General features: G+C 42.9%; 1 protein-coding gene across 5 annotated transcripts in view; it reads left to right on the forward strand.

Moving 5' to 3' along the window:
* SNAPC3 (small nuclear RNA activating complex polypeptide 3) overlaps window positions 1-15,081 on the forward strand; it is a 132,678-nt gene that overhangs the window by 81,933 nt on the left and 35,664 nt on the right. For all 5 annotated transcript variants that reach the window (XM_077249245.1, XM_077249246.1, XM_077249244.1 and 2 more), the window contains one exon: window positions 12,823-12,927. In XM_077249245.1, the coding sequence (XP_077105360.1) occupies window positions 12,823-12,927 (105 nt within the window). The remainder of the gene's footprint in view (window positions 1-12,822; window positions 12,928-15,081) is intronic.

A 15,081-nucleotide genomic window follows, 5' to 3' on the forward strand; every position in this document is an offset into this window, starting at 1 on the left:
GCATATCAATCGCACCTCGCATCTTCACCAAATTGGTAGCAGAGATGATGGCACATCTAAGGGAAGAGGACATCTTAATCGTTCCATATTTGGACGATTTTTTGATTGTCAGCAGCTCGGCCCAACTCTGCAGTCAGCATTGCCAAAGAGTGATAGACATTTTGGAAAAACTAGGCTGGTTGGTGAACCTTCAAAAATCAAAACTGGAACCAACCAGGGTTCAGGAATTTTTGGGTCTCACTTTGGACTCAAGTTCCCAAGAATGTCGCCTCCCAGTTCAGAAAAGACAAAAGATATTACATCTAGTGTCGGAAGCTTGCTCAAAACCATCCATGTCTCTGAGGAAGGCGATGTCGTTACTAGGGTCCCTCTCTGCTTGCCTTCCAGCAGTTCAGTGGGCGCAGCTCCACACGAGACCCCTCCAGTGGGACATTTTAAAAAACCAGAGTTTACTGAGAGGTCGGTTAGAGGGTCGCATGACTCTAAGTTCGCCTGTTATTCATTCCCTAAACTGGTGGTTAAATCCCACCAATCTATCAAAAGGGATTCCATGGGTAATAGAGAACCCTCAGATAGTAACAACAGACGCAAGTCCCACAGGGTGGGGGGCTCACCTGAACAACAAAGTCGCTCAGGGGGTGTGGTCAAGTCAGGAACTCGAGACTTCCTCAAACCAAAAAGAGCTGAGAGCGGTGAATCATGCACTACGTTTTTTCCTAAGAGAATTACAAGGGCATCACGTCCGAATTTTTTCAGACAACAAAGTAGTTGTAGCTTACTTGAATCACCAGGGGGGTACCAGGTCTCAAACACTAATGGAAACTACCTCCGAAATTCTCAGCCTAGTACAGAACAGTTTTCTATCCATATCAGCCCTACACATAAAAGGGGTAGAGAACCAGGAAGCGGACTTTCTAAGTCGTACCCAACTAAAACAAGGGGAATGGTCCTTGAATCAGGGAATCTTCAAAAAAATCACAGACTTATGGGGCATCCCTGTAATAGACCTCTTTGCAAACAGGCACAACAAGAAGGTGAAAACCTTTTGCTCCTTAGATCCCAGAGGAAATCCTCGGGCAGTAGACGCATTTACGATTCCCTGGACACACACTCTTGCATACGCATTTCCTCCCATCATCCTCATCCCAGCAGTTCTGCGAAAAATCAGGCAGGACAAATCCAGACTTATCCTAATAGCCCCCTTCTGGCCCAAAAGGGCCTGGTTCTCCTGGCTGAGGATGCTATCGATCACAGATCCCTGGGTCCTTCCGGATCTTCCGGACCTTCTGTCTCAGGGACCGGTGTTCCACCCCCAGTCAGAGAATCTCCACTTAACAGCGTGGAATTTGAGAGGTCACTATTGAGGGATAGAGGTTTTTCTAGCAAACTAGTTTCTACACTAATGAAAAGTAGAAAACCAGTGACCACAAAAATATATGGTAAAACTTGGCAAAAATTTTTATCCTCCTCCGGGGTCAGGTTACAAGACGGGGTTCCAGTGACTGAAATACTAGAATTTCTACAAAAAGGGTTAGACCTGGGCCTTTCAATAAGTACCTTAAAAGTACAAATATCAGCTCTAGGAGCACTGTACTGCGAAAACATAGCAGCAAACCCTTGGGTGATGCGGTTTATCAGAGCAGCCGCAAGGTCTAAACCTGTAACAGTAAAAAAATTACCAACTTGGGACTTGAACCTGGTCTTGTCAGCCCTGACAGAACCCCCGTTTGAACCTGTAGAGTCAATACCTCTTAGGATTCTATCACTCAAAACTGCCCTCCTAATAGCCCTGACATCGGCCCGCAGAATAAGTGATCTCCAAGCCCTGTCCGCAAGCCCTCCCTTTACACAAATCCTGGATGATAAGGTTGTACTAAAAACAGACCCTGCCTATCTACCCAAAGTAGCATCCATATTTCACAGGTCCCAGGAAATAATCCTTCCTTCCTTCTGTCCAGACCCTAAAAATAGGAAAGAAGAAAAATTCCACACACTAGATGTGAGAAGGTGTCTAATCCAATATATTAAATCCACCCAACAGTGTAGGAAGGAAGGGTCTCTTTTTATCTGTTTCCAGGGGCCTAGGAAAGGACTCAAAGCTTCTAAGAGCACTATAGCACGATGGGTAACAGACGCAATAGCCTTGGCCTACTCATCCACCGGGAACGCCGTCCCACAGGGACTGAAGGCTCACTCTACAAGGGCTATGGCGACCTCCTGGGCCGAAAGGTCAGAGGTACCATTAGACCAAATCTGTAAGGCGGCCACCTGGTCTTCACCTTCAACCTTTTTCAGACACTATCGCCTAGACCTAGCCTCCTCGTCTGACCTAACCTTCGGAAGAAGGGTTCTACAGGCTGTGGTCCCTCCCTAACCAATATATCTCTGCAATTCTCTCTGGTGTGCTGTCATGGGCGACTGAGAAAGTCATAGTTACTCACCGATAACGGTGTTTCTCAGAGCCCATGACAGCACCTACTTATTCCCCCCCTCATCACGTGTGCGGTGAGCACATTATTTTGTGTGAAGTGCCTTTTTATATAGACACGGTGTTTACCTGTTAAGCAATATGATAAATTGTACTTTTCCTGTTCTTGTAACTAACCTGGAGGACCTCCGATGCTCTGTAAACAAAACTGATGCAGGGGAGAGGTACCGCCCTTTTATCCTGTAGGTTTCCTGTCCCTGAAGGGCGGATCCCCTCTCTCTGGTGTGCTGTCATGGGCTCTGAGAAACACCGTTATCGGTGAGTAACTATGACTTTTTTCCGCAAAAATGATTTTTTAGCCCCCCGTTTTGTATTTTCCCAAGGGTAACAGGAGAAATTGGACCCCAAAAGTTGTTCAATTTGTCCTGAGTACGCTAATACCCCACACGTCGGGGCTCGGAAGGGAAGAAGTGGCGTTTTGGAATGCAGACTTTGATGGAATGGTCTGCAGGTGTCACGTTGCATTTGCAGAGCCCCTGATGTGCCTAAATAGTGGAAACCACCCAATTCTAACTCCAACCCTAGCCCCAACACACCCCTAACCCTAATCCCAACCATATCCACACCCCTAACCCTAAAATAACCCTAACCCCAACACACCCCTAACCCAACCGTAAACGTAATCCCAACCCTATCCCTAATTTTAGCCCCAACCCTAACTTTAGCCCCAACTCTAACCCTAATGGAAAAATGGAAATAAATACTTTTTAATTTATTATTTTTCCCTAACTAAGACAGTGATAAGGGGGGTTTGATTTACTATTTATAGCGGGTTTTTATGTTTGGCAGCTGTCACACACTAAAATACGCTTTTTTTTTGCAAAAAATAGTTTTTGCGTCACCACATTTTGAGAGCTAAAATTTTTGCAGATTTTGGTCCACAGTCTCATGTGAGGTCTTGTTTTTTGCGAGACGAGTTGACGTTTTTATTGGTACCATTTTCAGGCACATGACATTTTTTTATTGCATTTTATTCCGATTTTTGTTAGTCAGAAAGAACCAAAACCAGCAATTCATGAATTTCTTTTTTTTTTTTTGGGGGGGGGGGTTTATACCGTACCGCGTTAGGTAAAATTGATAAAGCAGCTTTATTCTTCGGGTTAGTACGATTAGAGCGATAACTCGTTTATATATTTTTTTTTATGTTTTGGCGATTTTATACAATAAAAGCTATTTTATATAGATACCTACAAAACAACAGAAGCATATGCCAAGTAGAAAAAACTACAACAACTTTTATTGAACATACATTGTTACAATACATTTAAAGAGTAGAGGGGATACAATACAAAGTAGCCTCACACACCTGCATTACTCTCCAAGCAAATGTCATATATAATAAAATTAAATTAACATCAGTACAGAGATTGTAATTCCTGGGTAGACTATATAATATAGTAACTATTGCACAAAACGTCAAAAACCCATAGTTAATCTGAACTGAGTACTAGCCCCACCCACTACTCATAGTATAATGGCAAAGAATTTGCTCATATAGGCTGATAAGACAAATAATTATTCACAGTGCTATATTTATAACAAAAATAGTGACTCACTGCAAAGTGCAGGAACTCATGAGAATTTTTTAAAGCAAAATTACAAAAAGTGCCAAGTGACTCATAGATACATCACTGTGTCGGATCAGCGATCTGACAGGCAGTGCAGGAGGCTTGCTGGCTCCTGCTCTCAGGCGCTCGTAAGCCACCTCTGCAGGACCTGGAGGGGGCTTGCAGGGAGGAGAACGGAGGAGACCCCCGGAACAACGCGTTGTTTTGAGGGTCTCAGGGAAGCACGGAGGGAGCCCCTTCCCTTCACGATGCTTCCCTATGCCACCGGAACGCTGCGATCATGTTTGATCACAGTGTTCCGGGGGTTAATGTGCCGGGAGCGGTCCGTCACCGCTCCTGGCACATAGTGCCGGATGTCAGCTGTGATAATCAGCTGACACCCGGCCGCAATAGGCCGCGCTCCCTCCGTGAGCGCGGCTGATCGCCTAGGACGTACTATCCCGTCCCTGGGAATGAAGTCCCAGGTCACCTCGATGGGATAGTACGTCAGATGGCAGAAAGGGATTAAATACATTTACATTTGACCAGCTTGATTTTCCTGAAATTGCCTGCGCCCCCGACAACCAATGTGTGAAAATTTAGAACGGGCCAACTAATTAAGATCTAATCCGGTTTACTTTCTTCACAAGTACGCATGTATGAACTTGGCTCTATTCACTTCTATGGACTGAGTCTGTCAATGGCATGCAAATGGGTAGAAAAAAAATGGGTGCATTTGTAATATGTAAATTTTACATAAGACATACTTCTATTACCTGTGTGTATGTTATGTTAGAGTATCTGTCACTAGGGTCAACCCCCCTAAGCCGTCTATATGGACATGTAGGTCACAGAAAGCTGAATAATTTGATACCTTAATATCTGCAATTTGATGTCTTATTCCAGAGAAATCCAGGTTTTTCTTATATGTAAATGAGCTATTTAGGCCTATGGCCGGACACTGATCTGCAGGAGAATCTGACTCTAGAGACTATTTTAAATAAAAGAAGCTTTTACCAGTGTGATGTGTAATGGCTGCTGTAAAGAACTACACCTCACAGCCCTGCCTGATGTTACTAAAACAGTATATAAAATAAGTTGCACTCTATTGTGCTAAAGCATGTAAACATAGAGTATATGAAATATGTATAGCAATACTGCTCTGGATAATAAGAATACATTCAGACACTTAGCACATAATTTGGCCAATTCATGCATGCCCAGCAACCAATGACAAGGTGGTCTCACACTACTGGGACCCTACACGTCTAGTGTGAATTTTATGGGTAGGTAGGATCCTACCTACCCATAAATAAAGATTTCTGAGAGAGGTATCCACATTCACCCAGGAATTCAGACTTCAGCCTAAGAGAGGTATTCACACTAGACACGTAGGGTCCCAGCAGCATGAGACCACCTTCTCTACACAATGTCTACATGCCTTAGCATGATACAAAACTTTTTTTGTATATTGTATATGGAGGTGGCTACTCCTAGTAAGCACCTATACACATTAGCTTGGAAGTGCCAGTCAGTCTTTTGTTATTTGACATTACTAATACTTCATGAGTCACACAATACGGATCTCCACACTTTCACCAATGTGCTGTTCCGCACCCACTGGGAATTTGGTCGTATCAGCTTGGCATAGTTTACATATACTCCCCCTGTCCACATGGGCACAATGAGTGAGAGAGGGTGGCCCACGCGACCGCCTTGCATAACACAACACACGCTCAAAGCCCGGACAGGCTGAGAAGCCCCTTTCACTAGCACCAGTGAAACAGAGCCCTGCTAGCTCGGTAAGAAAACCACCAGTTCCTCGTTAGATATAGGCGCAGTCCATTACCGGGATTATATTAGGTCAGAATCCAGCCCCAGCAGCATGTGACATTAAACCAAGTACATGGACGTGTGGATTTGTGGATCGAAATAAGAGCAGCCCTAGGTTAAATTATATATTTAATCGACTTAAGAGCACACTAGGCAATACACTATATATAGTGCTTTTTAATATAGGAACAACACTCCAAGATAGGGCTACAGAGATAATCTCAAAAAGTTGTAAACTGCGCAAAAAAGGGAAATTAGACCTACAGGTAATTCTATTGCCAGGTAGTCTCTCGGGCAGCACACACAAAGTAGACCTTCCTTGACCTATACAGGAACACAGAGAGGTTAAAAGGCTCCCCCCACCTCCACCCTCCAGTGTCTTTCAAATTACCACAGAAGGATGGGTGCAAATAGTCTATACCAGCCACTAGAAACTTATCTGCAAGATAAAACATAAGGGAGGGAAAGATAATTTTTGCCAGAGCTGTATATACGAGACCACTGCACAGTTATAAAAATCAGCTTCTCTACATGTCTGACAGCCATTCCATTCCAGTGTCATTTGAATTCCAACCAAAGTACACCTCATTCTACTTAATGTGCTTCTAATTATGTGATCATCTGAACCAAATCTTATTTAACGAAGAAAAGTATAAAAAACACTGCTGTGGTGTTCACAATTATCTTGCAATAGGACAAGCTGGATGGCAAAACAAATACTAGTAATATCCCAAAAGTAATAGGAATAAAAAGATAACTTTTAACCATGCCAAAGTAGTTGAAAAGAAAAGTCTTCAGTGAGGAAAAGAAGGGCTCAATTCTGGCTTTACTAGCAGATGGACACAGTGAGCATCATGTTGCCTCCATCCTTAAAATTTCTAAGACGGCAGTCCATTACAACCAGGGCTGTGGAGTCGGTAAGCCAAACCTCCGACTCCAACTCCTCAATTCCCATGACTCCGACTCCCTCATACATGGCTCATGTTTAAGTTTGTGATAAATTTACTGTAGTAAAATGATAACATCAGGCTTTTAATCTTTATTATGATACAATAATCAAGCCATTTAGATAGAACATAAAATATATTTATTGGAATACAACTTTAGAACAAAAAAAACTTTGCATATTTACCATTTATTATACACTCTGCAGTAATTGGAAAAACAGTTTTTTTCAACAAAACCATACTGAATAGTATTTGTGCAGTATATGAATTTGTTCTGAGAAATAGTATCGCCTCCATCAGATCCTCCTTTATAGATTACCTCAAATCTGACCTAATTATTTTAAGGCTAGAGAACAACCTCTCTACACTAACTTGGGTTGGTGGCAAAGCAGTAACCACATGGGCAACAACTCTAACAATTTCAGAGTATAAAGGAATTGCCTCGTGCACAGTGCGTTTTGATGAACGATTGAACTCTTCTTTTTTGAGAGCAAGTGAAAAATTTTGCTGAAATATGGTCAATCTGTTTTCTATGGGAGTGGAATCTTTTTCCCTGCAGCAATGCTTTGCCTGCTCCATGTCATTTAAATACTTGTCAAAATCAAACTCCTCATCTGATGAGGATGAAGGATCGGCAGCAGCACTGGCAGGACCCAAGTCCTTTCGCTGTTGGCCATCCTGTAGCCCACTCATCCTAATTGCTACCTCAATCAAAGCTGTTTTTCCTTTAGTAAGCTGTTGATCATCCAGCAATATACGATGACTCTGGTCCACATAAACAGCTGTCAGAAGAATTTTATTTTCTAATAGTAGTGTCTCCCTTTCATTGAAGCAGCAATGCCATCTGCGATTAAACCTCTTTGGGACAGTCAAACAACAAGTTCTTCCACTCCTTTATAAAAATGCCTGGAGTTAAATCCTCAGCTTGTAACTTTTTAGTCACTTTAAATGGATGATGAAGCAATGCCTTCAATTCAACCACCTGTGTCCATTGACCTCCATGTAGTGTTACCTGAGGGTTGGCCATATCTACAAGGAAGGGTTTCAGCTCAAGCAATCGCTCAATCATTAAATAGGTGCTGACCCACAGAGTGGCTTGATCCACAATTGCCCCTTTTCCAGAATGTCTCTTCAAGATGGAATCAATTTTAAGGGTTCTGGCAGCAATAGCCAATTTCCTCACTTTGCTAATCATAGTTCCAGCATGTCCCTCTTGCAGACTATCTCTTATTGCCAGCTGCAGCAGGTGCACAACACAGCCCATGTGATGAATAGGAAAGAGGTGTGAAGCAGCTTCGACAAGATCATCTAATTGTAAAGAATCATTTTGCTGTTCTTCTGTAGTAATATCTGTTTGTTCCTCCGTTATGGTTACAGGACTGTGGCCTTCCATCTCCAACATACTGAACGTGAAATGTTCTTTTAGCTGCTGTCCACCTTCATTTTTCTCATTCATCAATTTAATTGTACTTAGTTGGGATAGTCACAAGCCATCAAACAAAGAACTGCTTAAATTTTTGTACCAGGAGTTGCATAAGGTGACCCAAAAGCAGTGTCAAAGACTGGTGGAAAGCATGCCAAGACGCATGAAAGCTGTGATTAAAAATCATGGTTAATCCACAAAATACTGATTTCTGAACACTTCCTGAGTTAAAACATTAGTATTGTTGTTTCTAAATGATTATGAACTTGGTTTTTTTTTTTGCATTATTTGAGGGTTGCAAGCAATGCATTTTTTGTTATTTTGATCATTTCTCATTTTCAGAAAATAAATAAAAAATGTATTGCTTGGAACTTTAGAGACATGTTGTCAGTAGTTTATAGAATAAAAGAACAATTTATATTTTACTCAAAATATACCTAAAAAGAGAAAAATCAGACAAACTGAAAACTTTGCAGTGGTCTCTCAATTTTAAATTAACCCGTCGGGTTTACCCCTTTGTTGTGGGCTCTGGCGCTGAGCCCACATCTTTTCCAGCATGACAGCTGATTTCAACAACTGACATGTGCCCCTAACAGACGTGGGTGGAATCACGATCCACCTGCAGCTGTTAGCATGTTAAATGCCCCTGTCAATCTCTGACAGCGGCATTTAACATGATCACGCCGGAAGCACATTACTAATACTGCGCATCAACGCCCATATCACATGGCTGCGGGTAGCCGATGGGTTGGCATGACAACCCGGGGTCCGCAGGAGACCCCTGTGGTTGTCATTGCCGTATTGTTATGAGCGCCACCCATAGGTCGGCGCTCATAGTAAGTGAGCTATATGCTATACAGAGCAGAGCTGAAGCCCTGCTCTGTTTAGCACAAGCGATTGGATGATCTCTAGTCTCCCATGGAGCTTATTGAAGTAAGTGTAAAATAAAAATAAAGTTTTGAAAAAAAAATGAACAATCTAAAAGTATAAATCCCCCCCTCCCATTTGCCCCATTCAAAATAAAACACAAACCTGGTATCGCTGCTCTCAGAAAGGCACTATCAATATATAAACAGAAGTAATCCGATCGGTAAACGGCGTAACGAGAAAAAAAGTCAAAACACCAGAACAGAAAGTTTTTTTTTGTCGCCGCAACATTGCAACAATGGGCGATAAAAACATCGTTTCTACACCAAAATGGTGTAATTGAAAATGTCAGCTCAGCGCCCCCCAAAAAAACCCTCACCTGGTCCCAGATCACGAAAAATGGAGACTCCACGGGTCTCGGAAAATTGCGCAATTATTTTTTAACAAACTGCATTTTTTTCACCAGTTAAATAAAGAAGAACCTAGAAATGTTTGGTATCTACAAACCCGTAATGACTTGGAGACTCATAGTGGTACGTCAGTTTTAGCATTTGGTGAACATGGTAAAAAACAAAATAAAAAACAATTGTGGAATCGCACTTTTTTTTTTTTTTGCAATTTCATCGCACTTGGATTTTTTTGTTTCCTGTTTTCCAGTACACTTTATGGTAAAAGCAATGGTGTCTTTCAAAAGCACAAGTTGTTCCACAAAAAAACAGGCCCTCATATGGCCATATTGATGGAAAAATAAAAAAGTTATGGCTCTGGGAAGAAAGGGAGCAAAAAAAACCCCTGAAAAACGAAAATGGGCTGCGGCGTGAAGGATTTAAAATTACTGTGGTTTAATACTAACATATTGTCCCTGATCTGTTCAATCTCATATTGTAAGGTGTGCATCTATGTTTGGTAAGGGTTACTCCCAGGGAGTCACCTTGTTTCTAACAGAAAGACAATCACACTTGAAGACAAGTTCCCCTGACATGTTTCACCGCAGATACGGCGTCATCAGGGAATGGGACACTGATGCATGCCAACTCATCTGCGTTGAATCATGTCAGGGGGACTTGTGCTAAAGTGTGATTGTCCTTCTGTTAGAAAGTAGGTGACTCCCTGGGTGTAACCCTTACCAAACATAGGTGCACACTGCACACCTTACAATATGAGATTGAACAGATTTGGGACAATAATTTAGAAATACATACCCCACAGCAATTTTATAACATATAAAAGTTAAATCTGTTGACTTGTTATTAAGGGATTCCAATATGAGCTTCTCCCCTTTTTGTTAATATGTAATATATTCTACAAGTCATTTCTTACTTCTTATTTTGGTAAAGTTGGATGTTAGGCCTTGGTGCTGCACAGCCACATGGGAGGTGTGTTTCCGGTCTTGTCCAACACGATATAACGGCGTGACCTTCCTTAGAAGAGAACGCTGGGCCAGGGTATCGCATGAGCAATTAATGACTTGTTCTTGCATGCCCTTTCCCGCGCCCGGGATTGTCCTAGTTTCTCTCCTCTTGGGTCTGGTAGCTGAAACTCAAAAACCTAGGTCATAGGGAGGCCATTTTGGCATCACTGAATCCGGTAGAGCCCCTGTTATGCTTGGAGACCAAACCCCGCTTTGCTACAGTGCTGTACAAATTAATTGGGACAAAGCAAAAAAATAAAATGTTATAATGCACTGTTACATACCGTACTAATTCTGAAAATTACCTTTTTCCACTGGCTAGTTGACCAAGATTTATTTATTATATATTAAAACTGATTTGAATCACTGACTGGTAACCAGCTTACGATTTTACTTAAAATTTGCACAGCACTGTACCTGGCTTATACTAGCCATTCTATGTTACTCCCCATCCCGGGGTGCTAGAATGAGTCAATACCCAGGCAGGCTTTCGTCCCGTTTCCACGATTTTAGAAATATAACCGGTATACAGCTAGGCTGCTAGGACTGTGAGTTTTTCCTTTTGGAGCTTTTGAAGATGGACCACTTGCTGAGCCAGGTCATACTGTTCCTGTTCTACAGCCTTGACTATAATGTAATAAATATAATTTGTACCTTGATCATCAAGTATGATACAACCACAGCATATCCAAACACAGTATAATAGCCCCCACATCTCCCAACACACACAGTATGATGCATGTAAAGTGAGGTTCCAAGCAACAGGCACATTCTGGTGACCTCATCACTCCTGCTGTGCAGAGAATCTTTTGCACCGGATTAATGGTGAGAGTTGGCTGATGGCTCACTTTTCCACTACTGTATTCAAGTGTTTCTGCATTGTGAGGATTCAGATACCATTGAAATCAAGATGACACTCTGGAGTGGCTGCATGTTGCATTACACCACTGTTTCTACTCCTTTGGGCTTGTTCACACGATCCTTTTTTTGCTGCGGATCCGCAGCAGATTTTCAGCTGCGGATCCGCAGACGTTTTCCATGCAGGGTACAGTACAATGTTACCCTATGGAAAACAAAATCCGCTGTGCCCACTATCCTTTTTTTCCCCAGGCAAATCCGCGCGGATTTGCCTGCAGAAAAAAAGAAGTACCATGTCTATTCTTTCTGCGGATTCCGCTCCTGCTTTCAACATGCACCAATAGGAAAGTGCTGTTGTAAACCCGCAGAGGAATCCACAGAAGAAACAGTCGGAAAATCAGCAGTGCTGTTTTGCACTGCGGATTTTCCAAATCAGGACCTGAAAAAAAAAAGGATAAAAAAAAGGATCGTGTGAACATAGCCTTTGGCTGTTGCGGGCCAGACAAGACCAGTCAGAAGGCTGGATGTGGCTTGCAGGCCACAGTTTAAAATTACCGTATTTTTTGGACTATAAGACGCACCAGACCATAAGATGCACCCCAAATTTTGGGGTGGAAAATAGCAGAAAAAAGATTTTTATAAGATCGGGGTCCATCTTATTGTCCAAATTTAAGGTATCTTACCTGAAAGCCGGCAGTGATACATCAGGGTAACAGAAGGCAGGAACCCTTCCTCAGGAAGCTGGCGGCGGCAGAAGTGCTGCAGTCTTGGGGTGTGATGCTGCAGATCATGGAGCAGGGTCCCTTCTTCAGGATCCAATATGGCGACGCCGTGGCCCGGTGTCCACGGTGAGCAGAGCCGAGTGCATCGTCTGTTTCCCTGCGGCCATCTTCCTGAAGCTGTGGAACGCCGGAGGCTCCAGGAAAATGGCCGCGGAAGGCCGTTCGTGCGCAGATTGGGATCTTGGCGGTCATTTTCTTGAAGCCGAGTGCCGCCGAGATTTCAATCTGTGCACGCGTAGCCTTCGGCGGCCCACGACTTCAGGAAGATGGCCACAGGGAAACCGGTGATGCACTCTGCTCACCGCGGACACCAGGCCGCGGCACCACCACATTTCTGCCGCTGGTATCCTGAAGAAGGGACCCTGCTCAGGTGCACTCCGCCCCACTGCAGCATCGCCACACCTTTGCCGCAACTCCCCAGTAAGCCTGCGTTCGGACTATAAGACGCATCCCCCATTTACCTCCCCAATTTTTTTGGGGGAAAGTGCATCTTATGGTCCGAAAAATACGGTATCTGCTCAAATCTATAAATTGCCTGTGACTGAGTATCCATACATCATGAGCAATGTAGCCTGCTGAAAATGAAAAAAAAAATCACAGTTGAAAATAATATATAACAAATTGAATAATGGCAGAAAAATAACTTTCGTTTTTCTTTATTTCTAGGAGTCTCGTGGTTTAGGAGCAAGACCGGAAGATCCTTCACATTTGGTTGATGAGGGAGAATTGTTGATCACTCTGAATCTTGTTTATCCTGTTGTATTTCACAAGGTTTTACTCTTTAAACTAGAATACTTTATATGTGATGCATGTAGTCAAAGCTAGAGAAACTCCTTTTTCACATTAAGTTATGCAGAAAAACCCCTGAAGTCTCCGTTAATGGGTTTCTTGACTTTAAAATGGATGGATAGCCTGTGGGATGGACAATAAAAGATGTCTAGGAATTGTCCATAGCTGTAGAGAAAGACAAGGCCCACATAGGCCAAACTTTTATATTTATCTATTATTATAAGTAAGCCGTTACAAATTTGAATATGACGATTTTAAGTTTAACATTCTGATCAGACTTATGATGTCCACTGCCACATTACGGAGCAAACCTTTGTGGGTCCTTGACCTTAACCCCTTAAATGATACTATTTTAGTGCAATGTTGCGGCAACCAAAAAAAAAAGGTAATTCTGGGGGTTTGATTTTTTTTTTCCGCTTCGCCGTTTACCGATCGAATTAATTCTTTTTATAGCTTGATAGATCGGGCGATTGTGAACGCAGCAATACCAAATATGTGTATTTTTGATTTTTTTGTTTTTGTTTTATTTTGAATGGGGCGAATGGCAAGGCGATTTGAACTTTTATATTTTTATTATATTTTTTTAAAACTTTTTTTTTTTTTTACTTTTTGCATGCTTCAATAGCCTCCATGGGAGACTAGAAGCTGCCGTTGTCTGACCGGCTCTGCTACATACAGGTGATGATCAGATGGCCTGTATGTAGCAGAAATGCTCACTTGCTATGACAAGCATAGAGGTCTGCTGGAAACCTCTGGTTGTCATGCCAACCCATCAGTAACCTGCGAATACGTGATGGGGTTACTGATGGGCGGAAATTGCGACGCGCCTGCAGGAAGCGCGAGTTAAATGCCACTGTCAGTTTGACAGCGGCATTTAACGGGTTAACAGCCGCAGGTGGATCGCGATTCTACCTGCGGCTGTTAGAGGCTCATGTCAGCTGTTCAAAAAAGCTGCCATGTGCCGGGAAAGATGTGCCAGACGTGACATGCGCAGTACTAGTATGGCACATGTCATGAAGGGATTAAAGGTATGATGCCAACCAACACCATAGCAATACTGCACCAGTAGGTGGAGCGACAAGATGGTCAACAGTACCCATGCTGCAAGGGTTGCCCCTGCCCCCTATCTCCTCCAAGGCACAGCATCACAGAAACAATGGCCACCAAAAGTAAGGGGCCCACTATGTCTGGTTTCACATTTCCGGTTGTGTCCGCAGCATTCCTGACGCATACATCCGCATGCATCTTGATTTCCTATCTTTTACATTGTAGACGCAGGTGCATGCGTTTGCATGCGTTAGCCCGAGTTTGCTTACGCATGCGTATTTTCGCGGTCTGCGGCTGACGCACCATGTTAGAATTTTTGTGGCGGCAATTTTCCGCCGCCGGACGCATGCGGAAGGAGTGCATCAAATATACGCATTACAGTCTATGGGAACGCAGTCGTACACAAGGACTTGCATTCGCGTACGCATGCGTTCCTATGATTAAACATGTCTAGGAACTTGTTTTAAGCCACCCCCCAAACAAAGGTTATAAAAGTAGGTGTGGGCAGTGGAAGTCCATTACTCTCAAGACTCTGGAAGCGATACAAGCATTGCAGCATCAAGTTTGGAAGACTCCATCAAAATGTAAGTATACAAGCTATATGTTTGCCTGTCTGTTTTTCTCCCTGCGGTCTGTAATCATTTCTGTCTCTCTTGCAGCATTCCTCATCATGTCCTCCACTGAAGATCAGAGCTCACACAGTGGACCGGAGACTGACGTGAGTACATTTGCTGCTGATTGGTAAGTATTCACTGTCACTAATTACACATGTGGCAAAATATTTCTTTTTCTTTTTCATGAACCCTTCCAGTGCAGATGAGCAGGAGCAGCAGACTCAGGCCCAACCTCCGGTGGCTAGTATTCTTGACTGTTTTTATTTATTCTTGATTGTTGTTGGTACTCTTGACTGATTTTTTTTTTACTGTTTTTACTGTTTTTGTTTTAAGGGTTTTATCTTTCCAACATTAATGTTTTTTTTCATTTCTAGGTTCCACAACGGGAGGAGGAATTAATTGACAACGACCTCCTCATCCCCCTGGTGCAGGAGTTCCGTTGTGGGACACCCGGGAGCAGCAGCACTCGGACGCT

The sequence above is a fragment of the Ranitomeya variabilis genome, chromosome 1 (genome assembly GCF_051348905.1).
Source record: "Ranitomeya variabilis isolate aRanVar5 chromosome 1, aRanVar5.hap1, whole genome shotgun sequence".
NCBI lineage: Eukaryota > Metazoa > Chordata > Amphibia > Anura > Dendrobatidae > Ranitomeya > Ranitomeya variabilis.